General features: G+C 36.6%; 1 protein-coding gene across 26 annotated transcripts in view; it reads right to left on the bottom strand.

Annotated features, from left to right (window-relative positions):
* The window catches only part of LOC129732737 (GAS2-like protein pickled eggs), a 1,144,034-nt gene that overhangs the window by 469,694 nt on the left and 659,190 nt on the right, over positions 1 to 15,150 (bottom strand). For all 26 annotated transcript variants that reach the window (XM_055693913.1, XM_055693917.1, XM_055693914.1 and 23 more), the window contains one exon: positions 13,464 to 13,614. In XM_055693913.1, coding sequence (XP_055549888.1) covers positions 13,464 to 13,614 — 151 coding nt within the window. The remainder of the gene's footprint in view (positions 1 to 13,463; positions 13,615 to 15,150) is intronic.

Here is a 15,150-nt window from a genome sequence, read left to right on the forward strand (position 1 = left end):
CAGGTTTAATATTGGATCTCCCAGATATTTCAATTCTGCATTATAGATTTCTCCTGATTTTGGGACCGATTACAAGGAACGAGGCGAGCAATTTGCCTCGCCTAGAGTCACTGACGAGCAAAATGTTATATTAGGAAACGCGAGTAAAACTTGGCTGGTGACAGCTGAGTGGAGCAGTTTCGCAGACGAGCTACTCGTCCGAGATCCAGCCGACTCACCATCTGTTATATCTAAATTGGTCTGGCGAGTAACTCGCTGCTCACCTCGTTGACTGTAATAGGCCCCTTTATTTCTTTAGCCCGCAAAACGGTCATCACCTCAAATTTTACAATTTTACCTCATAAAATGTTACTTTAAGTATTTCATCGAAGAAAAATGTCCTTTTGTTTTTTATTTTTCCAGCGACGAATTCGAACTGGCAACCAGAAAAGAAAAAAAAATACTGGGCAATCTTCAACAATTTCTAATATCAGGCAACATTCACGTTTCTGTTAAAAACTTACCGACTTGTGCCTTGAAATATGAGCTTGGTGATTGAAGATAATTGCATGTCTTATGAAAATCAAGACAAATGCTAGAATATGGAAAATAAATCAGGACACCCAAATATGATCTCAAAGTCAGGACATGTCCTGCTAAATCAGGATGGATAGTATCCCTACATACAATTTCAATGAAAAGAACGAACACTTCGGTTAACTAGCTGTTTTACGAATACATAAAAAAACGTTCTACACAGAAAAACCTTTGAATAAACATCAATCAAAAAAATCTATCAATATTACAACCATTCAGGCGCCACGTCGGGTGCTGAAGAAAATCCGCTGCAAAACATATGCAAACTGCTTAGAATAGGTTCGGGGTGATTGGAATAGTGTCCCTTGATTGTAAACTTTAATTGATTATTGTTAAAATTTGCTAAATGACTGTTACAATCTGAAAAGAGAGGCTGACAAAGAAAATGATAATGAACAAATTGATCTATTCATGTGGGTATTTCACTTTACACATTTCGAGTATTTCGTATATCACATTTTTCGAGTATTTCCAATATCACAATGGTCGGAACATTAAGATTTTCGGCCAAAATTATTTTTTCGGTGTCAAATTGTTAGTTCTCTACTGTAAATGATTTTGTCATTTGAGAAAAGTGTTGTAGTGATAAGGGGCTGTCCATAAACCACCTGAAATAAGGCAAATCTTATTATTTTTCGAAACTATAAAAATATCGTAAGTGTATACAAACGAATAATTATACTAATTTTACGTTTTCTCAATATGTTTTGGGCCAAATTGGTACGATGTATGATGAATTTCGTTGATAATGCATCCAACATAAACTTTCAATCATCTTTTTCTACAAAAAACGCAAATTTTCCGCATTGATTCTTGAAGAGCAAAGCAGGGGGACCGTCTTATGTGCAATACACAGGCAGCTCCTAAAGCTGCTTAAAATATGTTCCCTACCCTAACTACTAAGTGGAGTGAACATCGATCTTTGTTGTTGTTTCGATACTAAGGGTGATGTATCGATATTGGCGAAGGATCGCCTGTTAAGTATCGATACCAGCGATCGGGTATCGGAAATAGAAGAATCGATTCTAAATTAGTATCGGAGGTATTGCAACGTACATAGACTTATCCTCGGAGCAATTTATTGAAGTACTTCGACGGTTCATAGCGTGGCGTGGAAGACCTTTTGAGATGTTCTCTTACAAAGTAATTTCGCAGGCGCGAAAAATCAACTGGTGAATTTGATGCAGAATTTGAGGAGAAAAGGGCACCATGAGCACATTTTGAAGGAATGTTCAGAGGATGCCATTTACTGGCATTTTAATCCTCCCAGCCTCCTTCCCCCCCCTCTTGGTGGACTGGGGGCAACGGTGCGTTCTGCCGAAATTCATCTGTTAAAGGTTCTAGGACAGCATGAAGTACTGTTTGAGGATGTGCAAACGCTGCTCACACAAGTCGAGGCACTAACCGCATTCTCTGATGATCCAACGGATTTAGAGCCGCTCAAGTCGGGCCATTTTTCAATTGGAGCATCACTGCAAGCTGCACCAGATTGCAACTTAGTGGAACATATGTTCGTCCGGTAGAAAAACTGTGCTTACTGCCTATAGCTCTTGGAAAAAGCTGAATGTGTTACGAAGTTTATTTATTTATTTCGGTATAATTCACTAGCATTGCTAGCCACAGAGACGGAAATGGCTCTTCAGGGGGGTGGGAATGTTTTTGGACGTGCCCTGGTTATCAAAATTGAGTGCATCCGATAAACCACCTAGTGATGGAACCCATTTAATCGTGCAACAGCCGAGCGGTTTTAAAGAATAGAATAAGTTAATTTTGTTGTATGTGTTTTGTAGAGTTGAGTGAGAGGAATTAACGAGTTAGTTGTACTTTATCTGTAATCCAATAAAGGTGTTTTTGTTAAACGGTTTGGCGTTATTCCTTACGATCCAGAGTTTCACCATCCGGCGGGAATCGTCCGGAAGAAAACACATACTATGGTGAAAAGCAAGAGTTGGAAACTCTCGATTACTTGTCATCTCATACAGTGAAGAGGCAGAGATTATTCAATCATCACACAGGTGAATACGAAAAACCTGAATTTAAAGTAGTAATTAATGAGTGTACTGATTACACCTCGTCAGGTGACGAGTATCCTGAGTCATCTCACTCACTCGAAAGATATGCCAGGATTGTAGAAGCCCAGTAAATTAACAACCAGAAGAGGGGGCAGAATTGTTTTTTTCAGGATAAATTCTTCGTTGCCGTACCTTTGAGAATCCTGGTTGATACGGAGTCCAACAAAAATTATTTTCATCCTAAGTACACTAGAATATCACACAAGATAGAAGAATCTTTTCACGTTTCTTCCGTTTGAGGAGATATAATCCTTATCCCCAAGTTTCGAAGTCAAAAGTTAACAAAAAAGTAGAGAAATTATTAAATGACGGCATTAATAGACCTTCCAAGTCGCTTAAAAACTTTCCGATGTGGGTCATTCAAAAAAAAAAACGAAAAAAAAATAATAGAATGGCCATAGACTGCAGAAAACTGAACTCAAAGACCATCAGTGACAAGTATCCTATTCCCGATACTTCAACAGTCTTAGCAAATTTAGAAAATCTATATCTATAAATGCGAATATCTGTCTGTTCCTTATAGACTTAAAAACTACTGAAGCGATAACCGTGCAAATTTGTACATAGAGGTTTTCGAGTACGGGGAGTAATAATAAAATATTCGTTTTGCTCTATCTCATGAGCGTAGGCAAGAGGGGGGTGAATTTGTGGTTGATTAACGTGAAAACATCCTCCCCAATAACCGTGCAAATGTATACACAATTGTTTTCAGTATGAGATGTTTTTTTTGGGATGTTTTTTTTCTTGGGAAGTAAGAGGAAGTAAAAATTTGTTTTTTTGTAAACTCCTAAACACCTAACTTGATCACTAATTTGTATAAGTGGGTTCTCAAGTATGTTTCTATGACATTGACTGTCCTGTATCTCAGTGGCGCAGTAAGGAGATGGGTTTGTTAAATTTCATTATTTCTCAATTATTAAATAGCTTTTCTGAGAAAAGCAAAGCCTTGGTGCGATACACAGTGGTCGGAGGTCGGAAAATATTCAGTTTCGTATATTTAAGCAAAATGGTTGACTGGGAAGTACACATGAAGTTTTTTTCCAGTAGTCTCAAGCATTTTAAATAAACTTGTACACCGCTTTCAGTACTACCAGATGTATAAAAAGAGGATAAATTGAATTGATGAAAAAAACCTAAATTAATCCACCTAGCGGTCAGACCCAGCCTTTCACATTCAATTTTTTATTTGTAAAAATAAATTTACATGAACGCTTCAATCCAATAAATGTATATTCACTCTTTAGGTTCTAAAATATTGATGTTGTAATCTTTACATATAAAAATGCAGTCAAGTCTGTTTGTCTGTCTGATCCATATAGGCCCGAAAACTACTGAACCGATCGACGTGAAAATTTGTATGTAGGGGTTTTTGGTGCCGATAAAGAATCCTATGATAGTTTGAAATAAAATATAAATTTCTGCACAACTCAAGAACAAACCAAGCAAATGAAACCGAATTTGGTATGTGGATGTTTTAAGGGGTAACTAATATGTCCATAATAGTTGGATGAAACACAAATTTGTGCACATCTCGAGAACTAATCAACCAAATGGAACAAAATTTGGTAGGTAAATGTTTTTAGTGGTAACAAATATGTACATTTAGGGCGCCAATTATCGTATGGAAAAAAAGTGACCAGAAAATTTCAAAAAAAAACCCTATACAAAATGTTCACTTGCTCGAAAAAACACCCTGTGCAAAATTTCAGCTCAATCGGACTCAAAATGGGGTGGCGCAAAGTGATTGAAGTTTGGCTTTTTTGAAAACCGAAAAATCACCCAAGAGGGGGAGTACGTGAATGTTTAAGGTAAAGGTAGGTAAATGTTTTTAGTGGTAACAAATATGTACATTTAGGGCGCCAATTATCGTATGGAAAAAAAGTGACCAGAAAATTTCAAAAAAAAAAAACCCTATACAAAATGTTCACTTGCTCGAAAAAACACCCTGTGCAAAATTTCAGCTCAATCGGACTTAAAATGGGGTGGCGCAAAGTGATTGAAGTTTGGCTTTTTTGAAAACCGAAAAATCACCCAAGAGGGGGGGGGGGGGGTACGTGAAATTTCGGTTTTCGAAATTTTTTTTTGATGCCAAATGACTTAAAAACGCATGAAACGTCGAGAATTGGTGTCATCTGAAAAAAAATTTTTTTGCAAAAATTTACACTCTGGGACTTAGTCGTTTTTTCAATTGTGGAAGGCGGAGTTCAAAATGTTTAGAATTTATCTTTTGAAATTGATCACTAGTCTCTCGAAATAGCTTGTATAATGATATACTCTCTAACTAGCATCGAATACATTATGTTTCATTAGTTCATTTATTCGACATAGGGTGGTTCATAATATTTTGTAAAAATGAGTATAAAATGAAAAATAAAACAATTTCTCACTGAATACCAATAGAAAAATTCCTGAAAATATAATATTTGTGATATCATTGTCGTTAGGGTGGCAATGTTGAATTGGAAAAATTATAAGTAAAATGGCAAAATATTACAAAACAAATTTACAAAATGTATCAAACTACTCTGTGCAAAAAAAATTATCTCAACCAAAATTAAGATTGTGTCTCGTGGAAAATGTTGAATGCTTTCATGTCATTTGCAAAATCACACACGGGAGGTACATGGAGTTTTAATATTTGAAAAATGTTTTCGATTCCAAGTGTCTTAAAATTTTAAATGAAACGGTGGAATATGTTATATTACTTTGTTTGAAAAATCTACTCTCTAAGACACTTGCACTCGAATGTTGTACCAGACAATTTATTCGTTTGTTTACCACAATAATGTCCTTTGCCAACACTTGATTGAACACACAGTGCTCTGGCTTATATAATCGGACAAAAGACTGTATCGATGTTATTCAGTGATAATGAGAGTATAGGGATCTCAACCAGATACAGACACAATTGACTCGTTGTTTCTGGGTTTGCGTCGTTTTGACAATTCGACAATACATTTTCTGTCCAGTTTACATCATCAGAACGTGAACGAGCCCATTGGCTGAAACTTTGCATAGACGTTTTTATAGGCAAAAGAGGCCATTTTGTGCTATTGGTTTAATTTATTGAAACACAACTCATTTTTGAAAAGCTATTGGAAAATGCTATTTCAGATAGGTATTGATGATTACAAAAATTTTTTGAGCCAACACGAATCGTTTGAGCGGTGTGACATCTTCGGCAAAGTTGTAGATAGTAGTTTTTTTTTAAAAAAAATATACACTCTGAAAACAAATTACTAATTTACAAAAAATAAGAGAAAGTTATAAATTAATTATCGAAAACAGCCCATTTGAAAAAAACCGATTTTTTTTTATAAAAACTATGAAAGTTTTCCTGAACAACGAAACCGGCCATGGAGAAATCAGCAAAAAAAGTTATATTTGAGCAGTTCTCGCCCACTAGTGACATGAGGTCTTTCAAAAAGGATATTTTTATGTCTAAATGATTGAAAGTAGCGAAAAAATGAGAAAACCACTTTGGTTAGTTCTTATTGATGGACCCCTCGGGCACAAATCGGTTAAACGGTTTTTACAAAAATTGATTTTTGAGCAATTCTTGACCTTTTTATTGATTTATTTCTCTTAAATTTGTCATTGAACCCCCTGCAACCAACACATCGTTTTCAAGAGGAAAAGAGGAAAGATAGAGCTTTCATTTGAAGTAGAAAAAAAATTAACCGCCATCTTGGATCTCGCCGTCATCTTGGATTTCATCAGAAAAACGTGTTTTTGAGCAAGTTTGCAACCACCGATTTTGAATTTGAAATCACCATTGGAAAGCTGAAAAAATGCTTTAATATACATTCAAAATATTAGGTGAGTATGAGGTTATCTTGTCATTCTGGTCACTTTTCAAAATCGAGCTTCAAACAGTTCAACGCATGACGCGCGTCCAATATCAAGTCATGCTGAGTCTGTGGTGTGTGTCTGTGTGTAGAGTATATTAGGAGCCATCAATGTTCCACGTGGGCAGATTTTTAAGGATTTTGTTACCCCCCCCCCCTTCCCCTCCCCCACAACTTCTCATATAAATTCTCAAAATTTGTATGGACTGTGGAAATCACACAGACCCCCCTGTCCACGTGGAATGTGGATGGCCCAATGCCTGTGTGACTTTGGGTCTGTTCACAAATTACGTATAGCAAAAAATCGTATCGTTGATCCCTTTACACTGCATTCACATTGTTTATTTCTTCACTCCCTTGCTCCTCCTTGAGTGTAACGTAATTTGTGATTAAGCTTCTCTACGATTTTTTTGCTAGAACAAAGTTTGGTTCCTTGTACGGAGGACAGTTTTCGCGTGTACAATAATTAAATAAATTAATGTTAGATGTTGTTTTTGCTATTGTTATATACTGTTGTTTTCATGCATTAAACTACTATCAACAAACTTAGGTATGGTATTCCAAGTATAGTATGAATCAAGTATATCCCGAGTAATCTGGAGAAGATTTAGGTATGCCAGCGTAAATAAAGTAAGAGTAGAATCATCACTTTTTTTATCCCTAGCAAATTCTTATCGACGAAAAGGGTACGTTTGCTACCTAACAAAATTCAGCCATTTTTTTTCTTTATTCTCGCTTGTTTTCCGTCGGTCTAGTTCCGCCACTGTTGTTGTGCCAATCACCGACGCCCAGGGAGGCGGGACCCTAACTCACGACCCGTTTATCAACGGACCGGCGCCAACGGCTTACTTCCTCATGCGATGGAAGGCGTGATCCCAGAGATTTTTCGCCTCAGAAAATCTCCCGGTGTCGGCTAGGATTGAATCTAGACCAGTTGGGTTGGTTGTGAGTGGATCACGCCACCCAACAACCATCGACACCTATGTCGGCGTTGGAATTCGAACCCAGGCGTCAAGCGTGGTTGGTGGAGACGTTACCAACCACGCTAGACCTCCGCCTGAAATTTAGCCAATTGATTAAAGGCTATTCTAAAATTACGTTGCGTGGGTGCACTTACTACCTGTGAACTAGGAATACTGACTGTCCACATCATACGCACACCACAGACTCAGTATATTGCGTTGATTTGATATTGGACGAACGATGTGTTGGTTGCAGGGGGTTCAATGACAAATTCAAGAGAAATAAATCAATAAAAAAGTCAAGAATTGCTCAAAAATCAATTTTTGTAAAAACCGTTTAACCGATTTGTGCCCGAGGGGTCCATCAATAAGAACTAACCAAAGTGGTTTTCTCATTTTTTCGCTACTTTCAATCATTTAGACATAAAAATATCCTTTTTGAAAGACCTCATGTCACTAGTGGGACGGTTTCAGCGAGAAATGCTCATTTTTTAAATTTTTTTTTTTTCAGGGTACATTTTTTTTGGAGGAACGAAGTTATTATTTACAACTTTGCCAGATAAACTATGCCAATCAAATAAACCGTCGGCAAAGTTGTAGATAATATTTTGTCCTTTAAAAAAAATATGCCTTTTAAAAAAATAATTGAAAATAATTTTTTTTTTAAATATTTTTTTTTTTTCAAAAAATGATAACTTATTTTTCTTGATTTCTATATGATTGGACTGGTGTTTTGCGAATCTTTCGTGGGTTTTATTTAAAAAATCAAGTTTTTAAAAAATGAGCACCTTTGAATAAATAATTTTTAATCTTTCTTCTAACTTTTGAACGAATAATTTTTTTAATGTAATTTTTTTGGAAAGGCCGAATTATAATCTACAACTTTGTCGAAGACGTCACACCAATCAAACGAACCGAAGTGCTTTTTTTATTTTATACTCATTTTTCACAATATTATGAACCACCCTAATAAAACATAATGTATTCGATGCTTGTTATAGGGTATATCATTATACAAGCTATTTCGAGAAACTAGTGATCAATTTAAAAAGATAAATTCTGAACATTTTGAACTTCGCCTTCCAGAATTGAAAAAACGACTAAGTCCCAGAGAGTAAATTTTTGCAAAAAAAAAAAAATTTACAGATGACACCAATTCTCGACGTTTCTTGCGTTTTTAAGTCATTTGGCATAAAAAAAATTCGAGAACCGAAATTTCACGTACCCCTTTGGGTGATTTTTCGGTTTTCAAAAAAGCCAAACTTCAATCGCTTTGCGCCACCCCATTTTAAGTCCGATTGAGCTGAAATTTTGCACAGGGTGTTTTTTCGAGCAGGTGAACATTTTGTATAGGGTTTTTTTTTTGAAATTCAGGATAACCATTTTGGCTGGCACCCTAATGTACATAATGGTTTGAAACCGGACTCCCTCTTCTATAAGGGAAATCCCATGAAAATGAAACACAAATTTCGCACAACTCAAGAATCAATCAAGAAAATACAACCAAATTTGGTATGTGAATGTTTTTAGGGGTAACAAATATGTCCATAATGGTTTGACGCCCCTCCCTCTTCTGGAAGTACATGTTTCTTCACAAATTTTTGCACATCTCGCGAACTAATCAACTAAATGGAACCATATTGGCAGGTGAATGTTTTCAGGTAACAAATATGTTCCATAATCAACCTCAGACAACATGATGCATGATGCATCATGATGCACTGGAGCCACAAATCGTCTTCAGACAACATTTTGAATTGTAAGATGGCAACTTCCGGTTTCTTGAAAACAGCCTGAAATGGACGATTCCCATTGAATATTAGTATTTCTGGAACCAGAAAGATGCACAGAAGCTGAAAATTGATCACAGACACAATCTTGAATTTTAAGATGGTGACTTCCGGTGTCTGACAAACCGGTCAGATTGATGCCAGAAAGTCTGCTGATAATGACAGAATACCACCCAATATGAATATATTCAGAATTAAGGCGATGTACAGAAGCCAAAAGACGAGGATGTTGTCATTTCGATAAAACTAATCATTTCAAACGATTTGTTATTTGACTTTGATCATATCCTATGGCTGATTCGTCGTGCATTTGCAGACTTCAAACAAACCGCAAGGAATCAATGAACTTGGAACGTTCAAATAGTACGACACCACATTTAAATTATATTGAGGCCACATATATCGATCTAAGCAGGTATAGTTTTAAATAGTCTTTGAATTTCTCTGCTTTCCATAACTTTTGAGCCACATATCAAATTGTTATGAAGTTTGTTATTTGTAAGTTTGAGAGATGACTCGTTCGTATGACACTAGTTATGTTCAAATAAGTCATGTAATCTTTGAGATAATAGGCTTTCGTTGTTTTATTAACAATTTAATACATAACGGTTGCTTAAGTTCGATTATAATCAAATGAAATGGGAACGTGTAGGGCACCCAAACTTTGAAACCACGTGTTCAATCATAATTCATCAGTTAACCCTTAACTAGCCCGCTCATCTGATAATAATAATCAAATCGGTTGCGTAGTTTCTGAGATAATGAAGTTTCGTGATTTTCACAAGTCGGCACATTACAAATGAAGTTATAGTTCGATTACAGTAAAATTCAATAGGGTCTTCTGAGGCAGCAAGACCATTCATTTGACACTAATTTTGTGGAAATCGGGTCGGTCATCTCTGAGAAAAGTGAGTGAGTCCAAGTAGTCTTCGGAATATGTTCCTTTGCATAGCTGGATTTCACATTTTTAAACATAACAGACAAAGTAATAGTCCAAATGCAAAACAAATCAATAGGGTCTTATGGGGCAATTTGACCTTCCATTTACACTGATTTAAGAAAATCGGTCCAGCCATCTCTGAGAAACATGAGTGTGATTAAACAGTCTTCAGAACACGTTTCTTTTCATAACTTTTGAACCACACGTTCAATCTTTATGAATTTCAAAACTTGAGGGTTTTCTAGGTAGCCCGTTCTTTTGAGACCAATTTTGTCCAAATCGGTTGTGTAATTTCTGAGATATTGATGTTTCATAATTTTCACATTTTTAAACATAACCTCTAAACTAAAAATCCGATTACAATAAAATTCAATAGGGTCTTATGGGGCAACAAGACCTTTCATTTGCAATTGATTTCATGAAAATCGGCTCAGCCATCTCTGAGAAAAGTGAGTGAAAATAAAAATCTGCACATACACACATACAGAAAATGCTCAGCTCGTCGAGCTGAGTCGAGTGATATATGCCATTCGGCCCTTTGGAGCACTTTTATACTTTCGGTTTTGCAAGTGATTGCTATATCTTTCTAGGAGAAAGGCAAAAATATATCGTCTTTTATATTTCCAATGACGTTTATATAAACTACTATACGATCTCATAATTTTCCTTAAAATACCTCTAACTTGTAGAAAGATCTTGAATTGAATAAACGGCTTAATAGCTAGAAAATTTTCAAAATAAGATAAATGGAATTATGACCTGCACCACCATTCATAAAGCAGTACCCTAAGAACCAAACAAAAATATACGGTTCTAAAGTTTTTCGATGAAGAATTACTGAGGGAACCACCCCAATATTCATCGTAGCACCTATATTCTTCTCGTCACTTTTTTTCGCTCTTCTCATCGTTCTTAACTTCCGATTACTCGACTGAATCGAGAGGTAAAATAAAACTGCTTTTACTTAAAAAAAAATTACAGTTAATTGGACAAATAGGAGCAATGAGATGAATAAAAGAGGAGCGGTTTCCCTATAAAAATTTTGAGCATGATTTGAGAAAATAAAATCTGATCATGAAAAAGGTCAAACAGCACTTTAGGTGCAAAAATTGCTATTCAAACTTTTTCTGACATCAGAAACGAGTTAAACACCTCAAAACTGTTATAATATATAATTTCCACTCATTTAAACAAGACTTTTAGGTTTTTTCCGACTTTTGTTCAGAGACCTGCTACTGTACGACATTCCGATTCGGAGCTCGACCTTCTGTTTTATTATACACAGACTTCGCAGCCAACTGTCTAAGTGTACAGGACAGACACTTTTGAATACCAAACATGAACATTGTGTAATTCTGTATACACGGGTTCCCAGATACGAGGTATGTTCCCATGATATTGATTTTTCTGTATCTCAATAACGTAGTTAAATGGAGGGGGAAGTTACAACAATCTTCATCGATTTTGAACCATTGCAAAGCAGTGATCTTTAACTCCTATCATCATTTTAATTTCATTGCAAGGGGTTTCAAGCCTAAATGGTGTTTTCATGATAATGGTTTCTATCGGATTTTCTTTGTTTTCGCAACAATCGATTTGGAAGTTATGTACGCCTCAATCAACATGCGGCAAAATTGTAATGTTATGACCAGAACTACGGGCATTACGGGCCACCGTATACTGATCGCTGTAAGCTACTTGGCCTTGACACACTTGAACGTCGCCGAAAAATACAGCAAGCTGCTTTCGTTGCGAAAATTATGAATGGAGAAATCGATTCACCGTCGCTCCTGTACCAGCTAAACTTCCATGCTTCTCAACGTGCCTTAAGATCTACTGGCCTGCTTCCAACCTCCTTTCACCGCACATCATTTGGATTCTACGAACCTGTCACCGCTGCAGTCAGAACCTTCCTGAGTGTTGAAGATTTTTTCGAGTTTGGCGAATCATCCCGCAAGTTTGTGTATAAGTTGAAGCAAGCAAATATTTTGTAGACTTGACCCTGATTCATGTTATTTATTAAGACTTTTGTCAGATAAATTGAAGTAAAATAAACAAATAAACAAATAAACAAACTACTAAAAAAAGGTTGAGACATGTTTTGAACTCAGATTTCGACCAATAAGAGTTAGAGCTGAAAAGAAGTATTGGGTATTTTCGAAACTGAGATTTTATCTAGAGATAGGAGATCAACCCAAGATGTCAAGATGAAGTTCGCCGGTTTCTGGAAAACATTCTAAAATGGCCCAATACCACCCAATAGTAATATTTCTCAAACCAGAATAGTAGCTGGACCGGAAATCAAATCTAGATCCTATTTTGAAATTCAACGTGGCGATTTCCAGTTTCAGAAAATTATCAAATAGCACCCATTATGGTTATTTTTAAGACCAAAATCCCAGAGGCCGAAAATCGAGTCGGGTTGAATTCCAGAAAACCCGAAACCCAGAAAGCCAGAAATGACCGAATACCAAGTGAGATAATTGTCTTTGTTAGCTGTTAGAATTTGTAGTTTTCTGCGAGAATCTCGAACAAAAACTTAATAAAAATAGGTAATTTCTACGAGCATTCTCTTAGATCGCAACGGTGCTATTATTTTTGAGATCTTGTTTGGAGGCGACTTTTGTTCATCTGTTTACATGGCCATGGCATAAATCTAATTGATGAATTGCTCTCCGTTTTTCTCTGTTTAGCATACAGTAAAATGCTCATTCTGTTCGCACCGATTGAACCTTTAAAGAGTCCAATTACTGTGTGTGTGTTTTTTTATTGCAACGTCTGTAATTGTTTGCATACCATTTTTTTGGTGTTACAACCCGCATAATCATTATAGATGAACAAAACCCGCATAATCAATAATCATAAAACGTGCCCAACAACTAGTCCGGGATATTGTATGGTGATATGGGTTATCGTTACACCATATGGATTACACTGGTCAACACAGGTGCACTTCGAAAGCTCAAACCGGAAACAATGAAAGATTTTCGCTATTCAACCATAAGTGTGAATTTTGTGTGATTTTACAGAAAAAAAGAAATTAAAATTATAAAAAAGGAATTTTAAATCAAAGACGGATTGCTTGATGGGGCAAAGTTGTAGACAGTAATTTACCTCTACAGAAAAAATACACCGCAAAACAAAATAAAAACAGTTTTGAAAAAGAAAGCAAAAAAACATGAATATGCTAGGTTGACAGAGTCCTCAACATCCTACATGTTTATTCGAGTATATGACGAAATGGTGCGTGTAGCTTTTTATTATAATTTACTCACCGCAGTTTTGATATTCTGATTAGTTTTGCGTTGGGCAGGACTGCGGCTGCGACTACGAGCACGAATCGGTATAGACAAAGCACTGGTATGTCCATCCAAATTAGGTAAGCATTGTTGTGAATTATTCTGTTTCCATGTTGGTACCAATAATCTGTAATTTGAAAAAAAAAATATTTTGGTACATTAAAATGTAAGCTTCAAGAGAATTGATCATGCAATTTTAAACGTGTTTCACTAAACTGCAGTCGTAGATTACTTCTTTTAGGGTATGTGACATAGACACTAGGCTCGAAAATTTGTTTTATTTTTTTTGGCTTTTAAGTTCGTGTTTTATTTCGCCGTTTTCGTCTGATTTAATGATAATATACCTAGAAAGTTAAACTGCCGCCTATCGCGATATGCATCGTCGTGAATTTTGTTTCTATCAGCTAATCGTGCAAATTTAGCCGTTGTGTATTTTTCGTTGAATCTGAACCTGTCTCCGCTTCGTCCGCTACGTTCATTTCTTTTTGCTTCTGGAGTGACATCTGGAAGTAACTGGGAGCAAGCGTCGTCACCTTTTGTCAGCTGTAAGTGTTATGTGTGCCTTGATCCAAAATCGACGCCTTATCGCTTAGCGTGTGTAATGCTTCAGCACATCTGTCCTATCTATTCTATACTCCGAATAAAACCGCGATTCGCGTTTATACTCGTTTCATAAAATAGTCTTATTATTAATGATAAATATAAATAATTAAAACTATACTCGCGTTATTCGAACCGAGATCTTCGTGCTTCCGAAAACTACCGTTGTCTGCGATGATTACTCAAGCGCTCAAATCATCGATAGCAAATGCTATCGAGCACGCCAGTGTTGGTCTACTTAAACCATGGAGAGACGTTACCGCTCCACTACCGAAGGTTCCGCCTTTTGCGATGAGTGAGTATCGTTAGACAGAAGGTTTGTCCGTCGCCGACTATTTTAAACGGGTCTAATGGGCACTCCAGTTAAGCCATATATCTGAAGCCCAATACGCGAATATTGCTCGAATTCATATGGGAGGAAAGTTGAACAACCCATTGAAATTCTTGATAGCCCCTCGTGATCCTGCTGCGAAATGCGTTGAGAGCATCAAATTCAGACAGGTCGTGCAACAAAAAGACGAAACAACCACACAGTACGTTCTCCGTTTGAAGCAAGGTGCTGTCTTTTGCGATTACGGCGAGTTTTCAGACAGTATAGTGGCCGAACAACTACTTGACGGGTTAGAGGCACGAGATATTTGCGACGAAATAATTTCAAAGAATCCCGAAACGTTTGCCGCTGCGTATGAGATCGTGCACTCTTTGGAAGCGGTAGGACCCGTAAAACAGCACGAGAAATCAACGCTGGAATACCGTTAACGATGCCAGAAGGAACAAACAAGCTTGGTTTTGAAAAACAGAGAATGAAAAAGTTACCCCGATTGCCGCAGCTAAATCTAAACATATAAAAATGCAGCTCTGACTGATTCATATTGGCTTGGAAACTACTCAACGGATCTGCGTGAAATTTTGTATATGTGGGTTTAAGGGGCCGAGAAAGGTGACTCGAATAGTTCGAGACCCCTCCCTCTTCTGGAAGAGAGGGGTCCCATACAAATGAAACACAAATTTCTGCACATCTCGAAAACTAACCAAGTAAATTGAACCAAATTTGACATGTGGT

Source organism: Wyeomyia smithii, chromosome 3 (genome assembly GCF_029784165.1).
Source record: "Wyeomyia smithii strain HCP4-BCI-WySm-NY-G18 chromosome 3, ASM2978416v1, whole genome shotgun sequence".
Lineage (NCBI taxonomy): Eukaryota > Metazoa > Arthropoda > Insecta > Diptera > Culicidae > Wyeomyia > Wyeomyia smithii.